Below are 14376 nucleotides of genomic sequence, written 5' to 3'. Positions count from 1 at the left end.
TTATTTTCATCGCGGCACACAATTTTTGACTAACAAAAGGCTGATAAGTTATCACGTCAGTCCTAAGGCAGACAGAAAAAGGTATCCAGTGAAAAGCAGAACTGCTACAACGGTAAGTGTGCAGCAGTCAAGAATGAAATGAGAAGTAGCATGTTTGAATCTACCTACACAAAAGAAAATTTGAACTTTGCACAGTAACAAGCACCAGGCTCCATGTCTTCAGAATCAGCTTCTGCTGCATATTTCAAGAAACATTCTGAGGGGAAAAGCTGATAAATGACACCGGGAATTCAAGCCAGACAAATAATTATGAATAAATGAATAATCAAAAGCTTTTGATACTTGGAAAAGCTTTCCAACTCAGTAATAAATCACAAAGATATCGTCATATACTCAGGAACGCCTACAGCTAAGGGAGTTTTTTACTGCAAAGGGAGTTTGCTACTGCATCACTACTATTTTTTTCCCCTCTAAATATACTAACATGTATCATCATTAATATGACTGAGAAAACTGTCTATTGCAGAGAGGACGATAATTTGGGGGAATTTTCCAATTGAAAAAGGCTAACAATTTTCTAATTGAAAAAGTGAAACAATATTAATATTTCATTCTCACTAGTTCATGAAATACAATCTACAGAATACACTGATTATCGGAGTCAGCCACGAAAGAGATAACTCTTTTTGCAAGTAATCTAATCTGAAACAACATGGAGTACTATAAAAGCTAATTCATTCTCCCAGGCTGGCAGTGGCACAGAACAGCTTCTGTCTCTGGCTCTGCAGGCTAAATACCTTTTCAGCACAATTTTTGTACACTAGTATGAAATTCTTTGTCCACTTCCTTCATTTTGAGCAATGCTGTACCCGAAGGTGATAACTGAAGTTGATTACCTTTTCAAAAACTTCTTACAAAAATGTAAAATACTCAGGGGGGGAAAAAAAGAAAAAAGAAATGCAAACTTTGTATTCCTTTTCAAGAAAGAAAAGCAAAAGAAAATATCTTAGGAAGGCATGATCTCACAAATATAGATTGTTCACATGGATTTGGGTTTCTAGTGAGCAGGCCACATCACATTCTAAGATTTTTACTTTCAGCAATTTCGTTGGACAGTGACAAAATCTGGAGTCTTCTTAAATAATGAAACCATAAGGGCAGTCATATCTGTGCTACTATTATTGCACGAGATTTCCAAATACTGATTTAGCAGAATACATCCAAGCCAAAACTAGGAGAAAGGAAACACGTTTAGAAAAAGGTGTTGGTTGCAGAAGCTTTATGGATACTGAGCAAAGATCTATCACCACTACACCATTTAAAGAGACATCTGTGCAGTTCAGCAATGCTGTTTTTTAAATATGTGACCTGCCTTTTTAAAAAGATCAGATAAATACTGGTGGTACCAATGTGTGCTTGTTTGCTGCAATTTCTCAGCCTGCTGTTGGGAGCTCTCTCTCTCTTACCCTGGTGTGAACTGGGTAGCAATTTTATTGAAGGCTGCAGAATTGCCCTAAAGTAAACCCAGCACAGAACAAAACGAACCCTTAGGGTGTATGCAAGAGTGAAAGCCAGCTGGCAAAACATGCACAAAACTAAAGTAAATCAATTCCAAAAACAGATGGATTTCAGACAGCCAGGGCTGATTCCCCTGGTGGGACTAGCTCTGCTGTCACACAACAGTCTACAAAGAAAATTTCAGCTACAGATTTAATAATTAAATTGCGGTTAATCCCTGGGCAATCTCTGATGTTCTGTGCACTGCACTGCTGCTGGGCTCAGGCCACATCTGCAGGGCTGTGTCCAGATCTAGGCTCCTGGTCCAGGACGGACACGTTATTGTGAGAACTTTCTTAAATGTTAAATACAAAACCATCCCCGATTCCTCCACTCAGATTAACTGTATCTCTTCCCTTCTCTGCCCAGAAAATTATATCGTATTTCAAAGATAAAACCCCACGCTTGCTTTCATCTGCATATCCCTATATACACATTTTTAAGTACCAGCCAAACACACACAGAGGTTTGCTTTGCTCTAGAAGTTTACCACATCCACACTTTGCTAGATCTAATTAAAACAGCACAACAGACTGTGCTAATCATCTCCGTGGACCCCAGTGATCTTTAATATGCAACTTGCATATCCTCTATTAGAGTTGTAAATGGAGACTCATGTTTGATTAACAACCTCCTTTCCTCCTTTCAGACGTAAGAGGTAAGGAAGCTGAAATACCTCAGGCAAAATTAACTTATTAGTTAATTAGATTTACTGGATTAGACTTTATTTTTCTTCAGATATATGAACATAATATTTTTCTACTTGTGGGCTCTGTGAATTGGCAATTTGAAAATTATTCAAAGACCTTCTCTATTCCAAAACCAACCACAGGCCAATTTAAAAGCCCTTCACCACAAACTCTTCCTCTTTTTTTTTTTTTTTTTTATTTATAGAGGAATAAATAATTTCAGTTTAAAAGCAGCTAACTTCAAAAAACACAGTGTTCAAATTTAAAGCTTGTTGAAGAAGCTCCCAAGAACACCGATGAGTCACAAAGCTGGAGCCTTAACCTTTGACTTCACCATTAACCTCATGATTCATGTGGTCAGACTCGTGGTTGTCACCAGAGGGGTCCTGTTTCATTTCAACTGAAGCATGGCAGTGAAAACGAAAGAAGAATTTCTAGAAAGCAATTCAGACATTCCCAAGAAGGGCCCCCGCCTCCCCAAAATATTACTCTTTGCCTTTTCAGGAATTCTGATAATTTTATTTTAAAAAATTTAAAGTAATTCTATTCCATTTCCAAAAGATTTATCAGAAAAGGACTTGTTAAAAAAGTTAAGTTTACAGATCAAACATTACACCTTCAATCTTTTTAAATAATCATCATACAAGGGGGTGGGGGCAGTCACATGCCCCTACTGTGTTTAGATATTTGAAACTATACGAAAACCCGCAGGTGGCATGTGCAATTGGGTTATAATAGTGACTTCCTGCCTGGCTCTCAGGTTAAAAAGAGCTAAAATCTTTCAATCATTAAGGAAAAAAAGATTAAGGCAATTAAAAAGATAGATATACTCCTTCTATTGCAAGATTCACTGGCATCTTATAGTCCATACATTAATTTTTCATTAAAGACTCAATACCAACAGCACCATACGCAGAGCTTTCATAGTAAGTTTTCTTTTTTTTTTTTTTTTTTTTCCTTCTTTTAATTTCACCCTAGTTTAGCTTCGTGTCCGTTGTCCTTATCAGAAAGGCAGCTCAAAGCGCGTCTTTCTGGCGGCCTCTGCTCCGAAGCAGCGCCCGGCTCCAGAAAGGCCCGCGTCTTACAGACTGGTCATGGTGGCACGGACATAGGCCAGGGCTCCGCTAGGAATGCCCGCGTTCCTCGCGTTGCGCTCATGGACAAAAGCGGAGTAGGGTCCGTCCGCGGAGTGCGTCCTCGGCGGGGCCCCCGCGCTCCACGCACTTCCACCACGGTGACGGCCGTCGGCAGCATCAAAGGGCCTGGATTATTGGGGAGCGGGAGGGGGCACAATTAGTCATTAGGCACGGATGGGAGAAGGGGTGGAGAAAACAGCAGGCGGGAAGAGGGATGGGAAGAGACAAGGAAGGACGACATTGCTAGAAGGTGAACAGTGAAGGAAGGAGGCATGCGAGTAAACATCAAGGCAGCGGCAGGTAAACAAACCCTTTGCTGCTGGCTAACACGGGCGTTTTTGCAAAAGTTAGAAAGCAGGAGTTAAGCTACCTGCCTATAATATCTGCTCTTACACAAAGGTGAAGTGCTTCATCTGTCAAAGCACTTCACAAATCTGAGCAAGGACGATGCTCGTTTTATAGATGGGGAAAATGAGTAACATGGTAGAGAGACCAACCTCCCCAGTATACAGAGCATTTTATATTCAGGAAGCTTAAAGGGTTTAAGTGGCAGATCTAAACATACAATTGAAACAAGCTCCATCAAGCAACATCAAGTTTCAGAGCCAGTGGAAAATGCAGATTATAACACGAGTAGAAGGAAGCAGAAGCCCAGAGGAAGGAGCATTACTGTGAAGGAGCAAACAGGGCAATGTACACAGACCATTCCCTTCATCCTTTTTCAGTAATGGACTAGATACTATTGAAGATGATGATCTTAGTTATATCCACTTAGCATAAAAAAATATGTTTGCAGGTATATTTGAACATTCAAGCCAAAATTCCTACTTTCTTTTAAAAATCTTAGTTTTGGGAGCTAAAACGACCTGAAATAGACCAAGTGCTGGTAGCTGTTGTCTCTGTTGTAAGCTAATCGAGCAAAGAAATTTGCCAAAAAATGTTTTTAATGTATTCAATGTTTTTAATGTAAAAATCTCTAACTAATGACCCAAATCTAAACAACAAAGTGGAACTCTCTTGCTCATTTAGAGGGAGTCCAGCACAGCCCTAAAGTTCAAATTTCATCTTCTCAAGTTCCAACACGACCAGTTTTACATTTCGAGTCCCCTCAGAACAGCCAAGCAGCCAGCGCGTTAGTTGGAAGATCACATGTATGAAGGCAGGGAAGCAGAAAAGCATGCAGGACTCACAGCGTGGTAAATGATTCATGTTCAAGGATAGCCCTCCTTTAGCAGAGAGAGGATTGCTACAAAGCTCACCCATGGGTAAATTCAGATTCTTTTTTTCCTTGTGGGACATATTCTAAGGAAATGACCCATGAAACCTGAAGTAAGCAAAAACACCCCTTACATATTCCAGGATAAGGAAATATAATGACTCATCTTTTGTTTTAGCTTTTCAGAAAAAGGCCAAAGTTAGAAAGATACCAATTATGTTTTATGTTTTCTGGCCTTGCAGCTAATATTCCAGACCATCTGGAGAGGCAAGAAGGACATATGCACTTTCCCTATTCCAACAGCTTTACGGGAATGGAGGAAAGAGAAAACAGCAAATAACTAAAATCCTTCCTATCTGGCAAAGTACTTCCTACAATCTGGCACAACTGTTGTTGGCAGCTGTAGCATTAACACTTTAAATTAAAGGAAACATTGACATTAGGAAGGGCTCTAGTTGCAGTGTAGCCAATAAAGGCACCTGCCAAGAAAAATACAGAAACCCACGAGGTCAGAACCTTACTCCTAAACCCCTTCAAATCCAGCCATCAACAAAATCCCCAGCCTGAAAGATTTTGTTGCTCTTATAAAACCTTGGCAAACTCTCTCTCTAAAAGAAGACTATTTTTCTGACAGGAAGCACAAGTAATTCATGCAGCAACAGGCCAGTTAAAGACGGGGCAGGTTAGAAGAGCCCTTGTTAGCAGCATCGAGACACCAAGAGCTGCAGGCGCCATAGCCAAGTCACAGCCCCCGCGACAAACGCGCGCGTTCGGGCAGGGGCATTAACTGCCCCCCGCTTGCCGGCTGCGGGACCGGGAAGCAGCGCGGCGGCTGACTCAGCTCCAAACTGCTGCCTTCTTCCCACGGCTGGATTTGTCCTTCCCCACAGGCAGCACAGTTTCCAGCACACACCAAATCCCCTCTGCCAGAAGACAACTGCCTTCAGCAATAAGGATAGGCCTCTAAGAGGCACAGAAGATAAGCAGTACAAGCACCGCTTGCTTGATCAGCAGGCGTTAATTGCCAGAGAAGATGCTTTCTTTTTCGGGTTACCTACAGGTATATTTTATTTTTTCGCTCATTCTCCTGTGGAAAGGCTACGTATTGCAGCAGCTGGCACGTAAGCTCAGCCTCCTTGACAATGTCTGTTAAAGAGAGACCGGCTGAGGCTTTTAATCCTGAACCAGACACACAAGATGGAAACTGAAACAGACCAGCTAGAAAGTCCTCTCTGTTTCTGAACAAAAGCAGCAGGACTTCAGTGCACAACAGAAGCCTTGCAAATATGAGCATGAATGCCAGCATGAATCAGATACCCAAGAAAAGCTGTTTGGAGCAGGAGTCATACATTTCCACCCGAGGAAATACTCATTTCCAGCACGCATCTTGTGGTTAGCCCAAGAAAATAAAAATAAACCTATTTGAAAATGCTGAAGAATAAGGAAACCGCCACCTTTCAGCCACCACCGTGGAAAGAATCGAGCGATCAACAGGATCTCATCATAGACAAGCACAGATTTCAGATACTAAACAAATCAAGGGCAAAAGAAAGAAAAACAGCATTGATCATTTGTTTTGATTGAGATTGCAACATAATGCAACAGACAAAGCTGAATTATCCTCCCTCTTATAATCCGTATCAAAAGTCTTTAATCAATAAGATTTAAAAATAAAATCCATTTGTCACTGTACATTAGAAATAGTTATTATCTATATGTTAGAGCAGCAAAAAAGCTTGATATTCCAGACAAAAGGAGAAACTCCTCTCCTTTTTTTTTTTTTTTTTTTTTTTTTTTTTTTTTTAAATATTGAAGGCTGAAATTGCTTCGGATAAGAGCTTTAATACCACTCCATTCCAGCACCGCTGCTCTTTGGACTCTCATAGAAATCAAAATTATCTCTCAAGGATTGGACATATGCACAATAAACTGGAAAGAGTCAGAAGAGTGCAGAAATGCTAGGTGTCAATTTTGGTTTGAAATGCCTTTGCAATATAAAATTACTCAAAAATTGACACCTGATATGTACATTTATCTTCAAACCAACCAGCCTAATTTTCAGATGCATCCAATTCCACAAATGAACACCCTATTTACATAAAATCAAAGCTCTTATCTTTAGTTTGTATCATTTGCCTCAAATTCCCAGCCTCCTCCAGATTAAGAAAAAGTTAGTTTACCCATTTCAAAAGTTTTTCAAGGAGATTCAGAAGGACACTGATTTATGAGCTTCTGCATTTTGTTAAGGATTCAGAGAAGTCCTTAGGCCTCTGTGACACCAAGCAAAGGGTTACAAGAAATACTGTGGCAAAACAGACAGTCCCAGCTCCTTCGAAGACTTAGAAATGCTGCTACTGGTTTAATGATCGGCAGTCCCTGGAAATACCTTTTTTTTTTTCCTGTCTGGCAGTGACTAAACATGTTGTTTTCACCTCCCTAGACTATATTAATAGCATTCATGCAGCTGCATCATCACTAACCTGGCTGTCAGTTTATGTTAAGGATACAAGGTAAGCAATTTATTTAAGAGTAGATAAAGAAACACTCACTTGGACTATGCATAAGCAAGCAACATTTATTTAACAACAAAGCAGAACATACCACTTCTTGTCTTGCTGGCTGGCTCCAGGGCTCCTTGGGAGGTTTTCTATTTCCACTAAGACTGGGGTGGAGGGAACTGCTGTTAGGACAGGTAAGTTTGGCTTTGCAGTCCAACTCTTTGGAGAAAGAACATAAACAATTCAGTTATTACACACGCTTTAATGAAAGAATGAGTGTTACACACGACAATACATAACATCACTTTTCCTAAGCACAAAGCTAAGGCACGGCTGCTTTCTTCCATTACTGCACAATCCAGAATGTCTAGGCTCAATCTTCCCCAGTATGGCACATCCTACTGGAATCCAAAATGAATTCACGGGTGCTCAAAGATCATGGTAAAAAGCTGCAGCCTGTTGTGTCCTTTTTTGATTCATGCAGTAATTCTTTCCCTCTAAAGGTAACTTAGTAATAGTGATTGCAACTTCTGGGTTAAAATTCTAGCCTTCAGGTAGCCATTTGAAACTTAACCTTAGCTCTTGCAAAAAGCAACTCATTTTGCATAGAAGACAAGAGAACCTGCAGAGCAGCAATCCACCTCCATGCTTCCAGACTGCTTAATATTAAAATAAATTTGTTTCTCTTCTCTGCCAATCTGTGAGCTGTTTTGCTGCACTTTGCATCTGAAATACCCCAGAGAGTCAAGGTTTTTCCAAACTCCAAGTACAATTATTTTGCTACTCATGAAGAAAGTGTGTTAGGTTAGCCTAAGGTCTGTTTCCAGGGATATAAGGTATTCTGTGCACAAGTACTAAGAGGACACGCATCTACAATTCTGTTCTCAAACTGAAAAAAACCCTTACGTTTTGCTAAGGATACATTCAAGTTGCAGATGCATTCCTCTCTTTTAGAACACTAGAAAAAGAATACTGTACCAAGAAATCAGCATAGCTGCTTACAGATTATGCTCTCCCTATTTTCAAAGTAACTTGGCATATAGAATTAATATACTTCAGAGACTAACAACTCTCAAAGATACATACAGATAGCATAATTTGTTGTATTCGGGCATGAGGTATTTTCCTTATTCCAAAAAAGTTAATCAATTATTATTTCTAAAAATTACGAAATATGCAAATGTGCTGAAACTGCATTTAAAGCGATGGGCAAGTTGGGCCTTACTTGTTGCGATCCATTATTTTGGTTAGTAACAGCATTGTTTGGAACACTGGAAGAGAAAAAGACAAAAGGAATTTATATCAAAATGTTTTAAAAAACAACAAACTATTTTTGCAAGCTGACAGGACTGCGTTTTCCTAAAGAAATACAAAGTCCAGCAAACACCTTTCCAAAGCACTTTTCCATTTCCCCTCCAAAAAAGCCCAAAAAACTTGTATTTTATGGTCATCTGAGGCTACCAAATTAGTTTGTGATTTTTCATAGTGAAACCTGTCTATAGGCTCTGACTTTCCCTCTTCTCCTCCTAAATCAGCTACATTTAAAAAAGCCTTCCTGATTCCATTAGATAGGGCACTTGAAAAGCAAAAACGCCATGATTTTAGTTGCATGTTAAACATCCAGCACAATGCGACATTTTCAAAAGCTTACTTATGTGGTGCAGATATGTTTGCTCCTATGATCTGAAGTTTCACAAAGTATCAGAAAAATTCATGAGCTTCCTCTGCATATACAGTCTAATGGAGTGAATTGCTGCAGCCTTAAAAGCAGTCATTCAAAAATTATGAGCCAGCTCCACGGAGCATAAAAAAAAGAAAGATTTTTAAGCACATCCTTATGCCTGCTGATTTTGCATTCTATCTGAAACACATTTCACATTTTCAGGTTGACAGACTTAAAAGTATTAATGTCTTGCACAATAGCACGCATTATAAATCTTACATGAAACTAAATATTCAAGAGAAGATTCTAACCCAACTCCTATATTTTTAAAAGGTTCTGCACTCACATGGCTAATTACCCTTTTCACTTCTGGCCTGGATAATTGCGACCCAATTTGGCAAACTGACAATTTAAAGAGATTTTTATATCTGCTTCAATGATTTTTTAGAAACAACTTACTCCAATACCATAATATTAGGACCAAACAATCTGTTCCTTGTCTTTTTCCCAACTTTGTCCCTTCGATGTTGATAGAGCGTGGAGGCTGCAGAATATTACACCTTGACCCGAAATATTAAGGAATGCCTTCTGGGTAGCACATTCCTCAGGGCTGAGTTAACACTCAGCATGGAGTTAATACTCGATGGATCAACATACATCTTTCATGATGCATTTCAATTAGCAGGGCTGGAGTGTAGAGTTTCAGAAAGGGCCTGGACTGCTCTGCAGGTGCACATAGCAATGCCACACCTCGATACACCTCACAAGAAGGTCGTCTTATCAGCGGGAGAAGCCGCATAGGAAGTTTCTCTTGCCACTCCCAGGATGACCTAAGCAGCACGATACTGGCAGAAGGGCATGACAACACCGCAGGAGGAGAGCACTAGTTAATCAGACACATCATCACCATCTGCATGTAGACGAGCTTCCAGCATGTTGATGATGCCCAGTGTGGAAGAGAACTTCTCCATTTTAGAAGAGCAGTACAGCAGAGACTTGCCCAGGAGGTCACCAGGATGAAGAAATCTCATCCCTCTGTCATGCAAGAATCAGCCCTGCTGCTATGGAAGGGGAACCCAGCTGTTGTTTTGAAGTGTTATTTTGATGCTCCTTACCCAGCTATCAACTTTCATGGTGTTTAACATGCATGAAAATCTATTTTTCTTTCAAAATTGGTTGCCATTAATCATTGCAATGTTCTCGAGTCAGGGCAAAGAACAGAAAGCAGAACTGAGTGACTGCTTGATCCTTTGCTACCATGTTATTCTATCTGGCCTGTTTTTCTGTCTTCTAAGGAATAGAATAAAAATCTCAGTGATTCTATATCACAGGATCATTTTAAATTGCAAAAGTAAGTACAAAGACTCTACATATATAAAAAGTCTCCCTCTCAATGTCAGTAATGAATAATTCAGTACAAGTTTATAAAAGTAAGTAAATATGTACAAATAAATGCAAGTACAGTACAAAAAAAAAAAGGCAGCAAAATATTTCAAATATTTGCTTTACAGTATATTACTCATCTATGCTTGATTATATATTTCATCACATAACCAGCGTAGGCAGATCTTGGGTGTGAAGAAATCCTCACATGCTTTTATCTGACCTCAGTGCTTGGGCAGCACATAGAATTTATGTGCAAGAGCTCACCATCAGCAAACATTGGAGCTAGTCACAAATCCACTACTCTGGCATCCATAAACATCTTTGCCTGCCATTAAGTATGTTTGGCAGTATTGTTCATGCAACAGAAACAGAGCAGCTTTGCTCTGAATGGCAAGAGCTCTTTAAAGTAAACACACACAAACACCACACCAAAACCACAGTAAAGAGGTTAATGCTGTTCTACACTTAGCTGGTCTTCCAACCCTTCACAGATACATGCCCAAGTACTGATGACCAACAACAAGAAAGGAAGTTAAATATTAGAATGTATCTTACCTTGTTTCTTCAAGTTTAGTAACATGTGCTGCAAAAATATGCAGGGAAGCATTAATTAAAATTTAGTTTTTAATCAGTTAGACATAAAATAGAAAGTATATTATTAATAAAAGCAGGTGAGCATTGCTTAAAAGCAGACAAGTAAAAGGACAAAAGATACAAACTTCCCATGTATGGCATGAAAAAAAATATATTGGAAGAATAAAATATTTTTTTAGGAACAAACCAAACAGTGGGATTTAAGAAAGCATCTAAAAGCATTGCACGGAGCCCATTCTTGACCTAGGCATGTGTGGAAATGAAAGACAATCACATGCTGCCAGGGTGTGACAACAGGCAGAACCTAACACCTAAGAACAGTGGGAGAATCAAAACAACAGGAATTTAAAATTCAAGGCAAAAACTTTAAACATTATCAATATAAAATCACTCTTTCTTGGATTCAAGATTTCTATCATCATACATATGTACATTTTACAATATTTATGGGTGTTCTATCCGTTAGGCAAACTACAGTGACATGCCATGGACATGAGGTTTTTCCTGATAAACATGTTTCCTACGACAAAGGAAACTTATTTTCAAAATTAAAGAGGAGAACAAATTTCTTTGGAATCTGTAAAGATGATGATTATTTCATTCCCACTGCAGATTGTACTTTGCACAATGGAAAGTTGGGAGTTCACCTTTCATTTGTAGTGTTCGTCTTGAGTATCTCTTGCTGGGCCTCCTTTCAAAGGATGCAGATCTTCTGGCCTTGTTGGTCTTGGTGGTTTGATATTCTGTTTTCCCACTAACAAGCCATGTAAAAGCACCAAAGAGTAGAATCAATCACTTTTTTAATCACAGAGTATAGATACTGTCTGCAAAAAAGTCACATTTCTAACTGTTTTGAATTCATGGCTTAATATCTGATCTCAGTTCCCTTAAAAAAGCTACAGCTTCAGAAGGCCTTTCACATAAAAGAGAAATCAGAAAAAAACTCACTAACCTTCAACCCATTTTTCCCAGAGGAAAAAGCTGACACAATGACTCCCTAAGCATCAAATTACTCAAAAACCTCATGTGGTCACCATGCACACAGTTTGGGAGAGGCTGGTAATTCCAGAGCAAAGTTGAGGCTTGAGCTATCTTGTCAAAGGTCACAGAGAAAAGCTAAAAATTAGAATGGGGCTAAACACTGGCATCTAGAGTTTTTCATTTCCAGGAAATAGTTTTTCCCTTCCTCCATGATTTTTTTTTTTTTTTTTTGGTCAGGATATGTTTTCTCAAGATTTTGTAAGAAAGTTAAGTTTTAAGTTTTTTAAGTTTTTTTTTTTTTTTTTTTCGTACAGTAGTTATAAGCACACGGGTGTAACCACACTGGTCAAGTCCTTTCCTGTTTCCACTCAGGAAATAACAGAGGAGATACCCGAGCTGGCAGATGACACGGACCTGTATCGGAACCGGGATCCCAGTCGAATGAAGCCGGATCGACTTGAGCCTTTCTGGACGGGACCTCGGAGCCGGAAGAAGGCGTGATGTTCCACTGCACATTTCCACAGGTGTTTGCAGGCCTTGGGATGATCCAGCCTGAAAACAAAAGTGTGCTCCTGCTCCTTCCCCTTAAAGCACACAAAACACACTGCAGATTTATAAGGGGCTTGAATAAATCCAAGCTACAATTAAACACAAGCTAAATAAAGTTTCACCATCCATAAAACCAATGCTAAAAGAAAAGTATTTTTGGCAAGAAAATAAAAAATAACTTTTTCAGAAGCTTTAATGAACTGCTCCAATGTTTGGAGAAGGCTACAGACCATACAGTTAAGAAACCAAGCCTCTGAATAACACATTATTATAATAGAAAGGTATTTCTCACTGAGACCAACTTCCCAGTCTCACCTTCCAAATCAGATCAATTTACTTAAATTACAAATAATCACATTTTTATAATCTCGGATGAAAATAATTTCTTCCCTGGGAAACAATTCTGGCATCTGTTTCCGGAATTCATTCCACTGCTTGGGACTTATGCTACCTAGCCTTCCGCCCCCAACACACAACACATCAAACTGAGTAGGGGCTTTCAAAATTATGTGGCCCAGATAGATTTAACCTGGTATTCCCCTTTTTAAATAAAGGTGAAGAAAAAAAAATGAATCAATTTATCTCATAAATAAGCCGTCTCGCTCCCCCCTCAAATGGCACAATTAAAAATCTGTCAAGGCAGCCCTGTTAATTCTCAAAACATAAGAAAAAGATTAGGACTAAGAAAAACTAATGTCATACAATCGAGATGGAGATATAACTAAACAGATAGTTAATCTACCTGCTCGTCATCTTCAACAACAACTAACGTGAGTTTGTTCTTCTTGAAGTCCAGCCTTGTTATCTTTGGCCTGCAAGATGAACAGAATAAGCAGGATACTTCTTAGTAACCCACCTGAGAGGCATGTTGGCCATGCTGGTCCAGGAGTCCCTCATTGATTTTGGATCTTTTTTGTTTGTTTTGTTAAAATCATGCAACAAGGGCCTGACTAGATTGGAGATATCAATGTTTTACCCCAGCATTTAAGATTTCTTCATCAGAAATTTAAAAGACTTGCAAGAAGTCAGCAACTCCAAAACAGAAGAATCTATAAAAACTTAAGCAGTAATTACTTGAACAGAAATTGTAAATTTCTACAAAATATCCATGCTTGCCTGCTCTTCCACATGTACAGAAAACTGGTGCTGAGGTCAAAAAGACATAAAGAGAGGTTGAAGTAAGTCCTCTTTTATTAAAGAAAGGCAAATTTTCTAAGTTCATCACAGATCAATTTCTATGATGGCAGTTTTAGAAAAACCCATATCCCAGAGCTACATACTGTTTCCAAAACAAACTACATAAATAAGTATAAATAAGTAAATAAATAAAAAAAGAACGGATGATGGGGGATTCCTGTATTTTGGAATTCACATGGCACATATATGTTACTGCTACCAACTGAAGGTTTTTCTGAAAAGTTTATACAACAGAAATTAAGTCTTTGATGAAATTTCCCATCTGTCTACTTATTCTTCGAATAAGGTTTTTAAAGATTGGAAAGGAATTACTTGACACTTAACAATACATAGGATTACAAAAATACTGCATTACTCTTATTGCCTTTGCCTCTCTAGAAAGCAAGGTGCACCACTTCCCCTGAATGCATGAAAAAGCTTCATTTTATGGGTTGGGTGCACACTTGATTTACAAAGCAGCTACTAGAAAATTCAGCAGAAAGTGAAAAACAAAAACACCCCAACGTTCCTCAGTCTCCTACTTACACTAGCAAGTTACACACACATAAATGCTGTTGGCATATCAACTAAGAATATTAAAAAAGAAGAAGATTATATTTTGGACACTGTGAAAACACTCAAAGTCTACAGAATACTTTTGCAGGTAAACAGCATTCACAGTGGTTTCATATTCTAAACACAGATATTTTTGACTCGTGGAAAAGAAACAAAAGACAAAAACAGAATCGGTTTTAATCAGAAAACTTACCAGAAAAATAAACCAATCTTGGTGTCTCCTTCAAAGACCAGAACTCCGGTAGGGGTTAATCCAAGGCTGTAGTCATTGCCATCCCTCGCCTAATTGTCACAAAAGAAATATTATCTTTGCTTCCATGCTTGACCCTCTATACAAATTATTCCAGTGATTAAC

At 38.9% G+C, this 14376-nt stretch overlaps 1 protein-coding gene across 1 annotated transcript in view; it reads right to left on the bottom strand.

Moving 5' to 3' along the window:
* The window catches only part of EPB41L5 (erythrocyte membrane protein band 4.1 like 5), a 51808-nt gene that overhangs the window by 16936 nt on the left and 20496 nt on the right, over positions 1–14376 (bottom strand). Inside the window, exons 9-15 of the mRNA XM_088519584.1 lie at positions 14215–14303; positions 13012–13081; positions 12135–12304; positions 11387–11493; positions 10701–10728; positions 8322–8367; positions 7200–7315 (exon numbers count right to left, since the gene is read on the bottom strand). Of these exons, the coding sequence (XP_088375710.1) occupies positions 7200–7315; positions 8322–8367; positions 10701–10728; positions 11387–11493; positions 12135–12304; positions 13012–13081; positions 14215–14303 (626 nt within the window). The remainder of the gene's footprint in view (positions 1–7199; positions 7316–8321; positions 8368–10700; positions 10729–11386; positions 11494–12134; positions 12305–13011; positions 13082–14214; positions 14304–14376) is intronic.

The sequence above is a fragment of the Tinamus guttatus genome, unplaced genomic scaffold, assembly GCF_059628265.1.
Source record: "Tinamus guttatus ecotype Peru unplaced genomic scaffold, ASM5962826v1 Tinamus_guttatus_pri_ptg000060l, whole genome shotgun sequence".
Taxonomy (NCBI): Eukaryota; Metazoa; Chordata; class Aves; order Tinamiformes; family Tinamidae; genus Tinamus; species Tinamus guttatus.
This window is presented reverse-complemented; position numbering and strand designations above follow the sequence as displayed.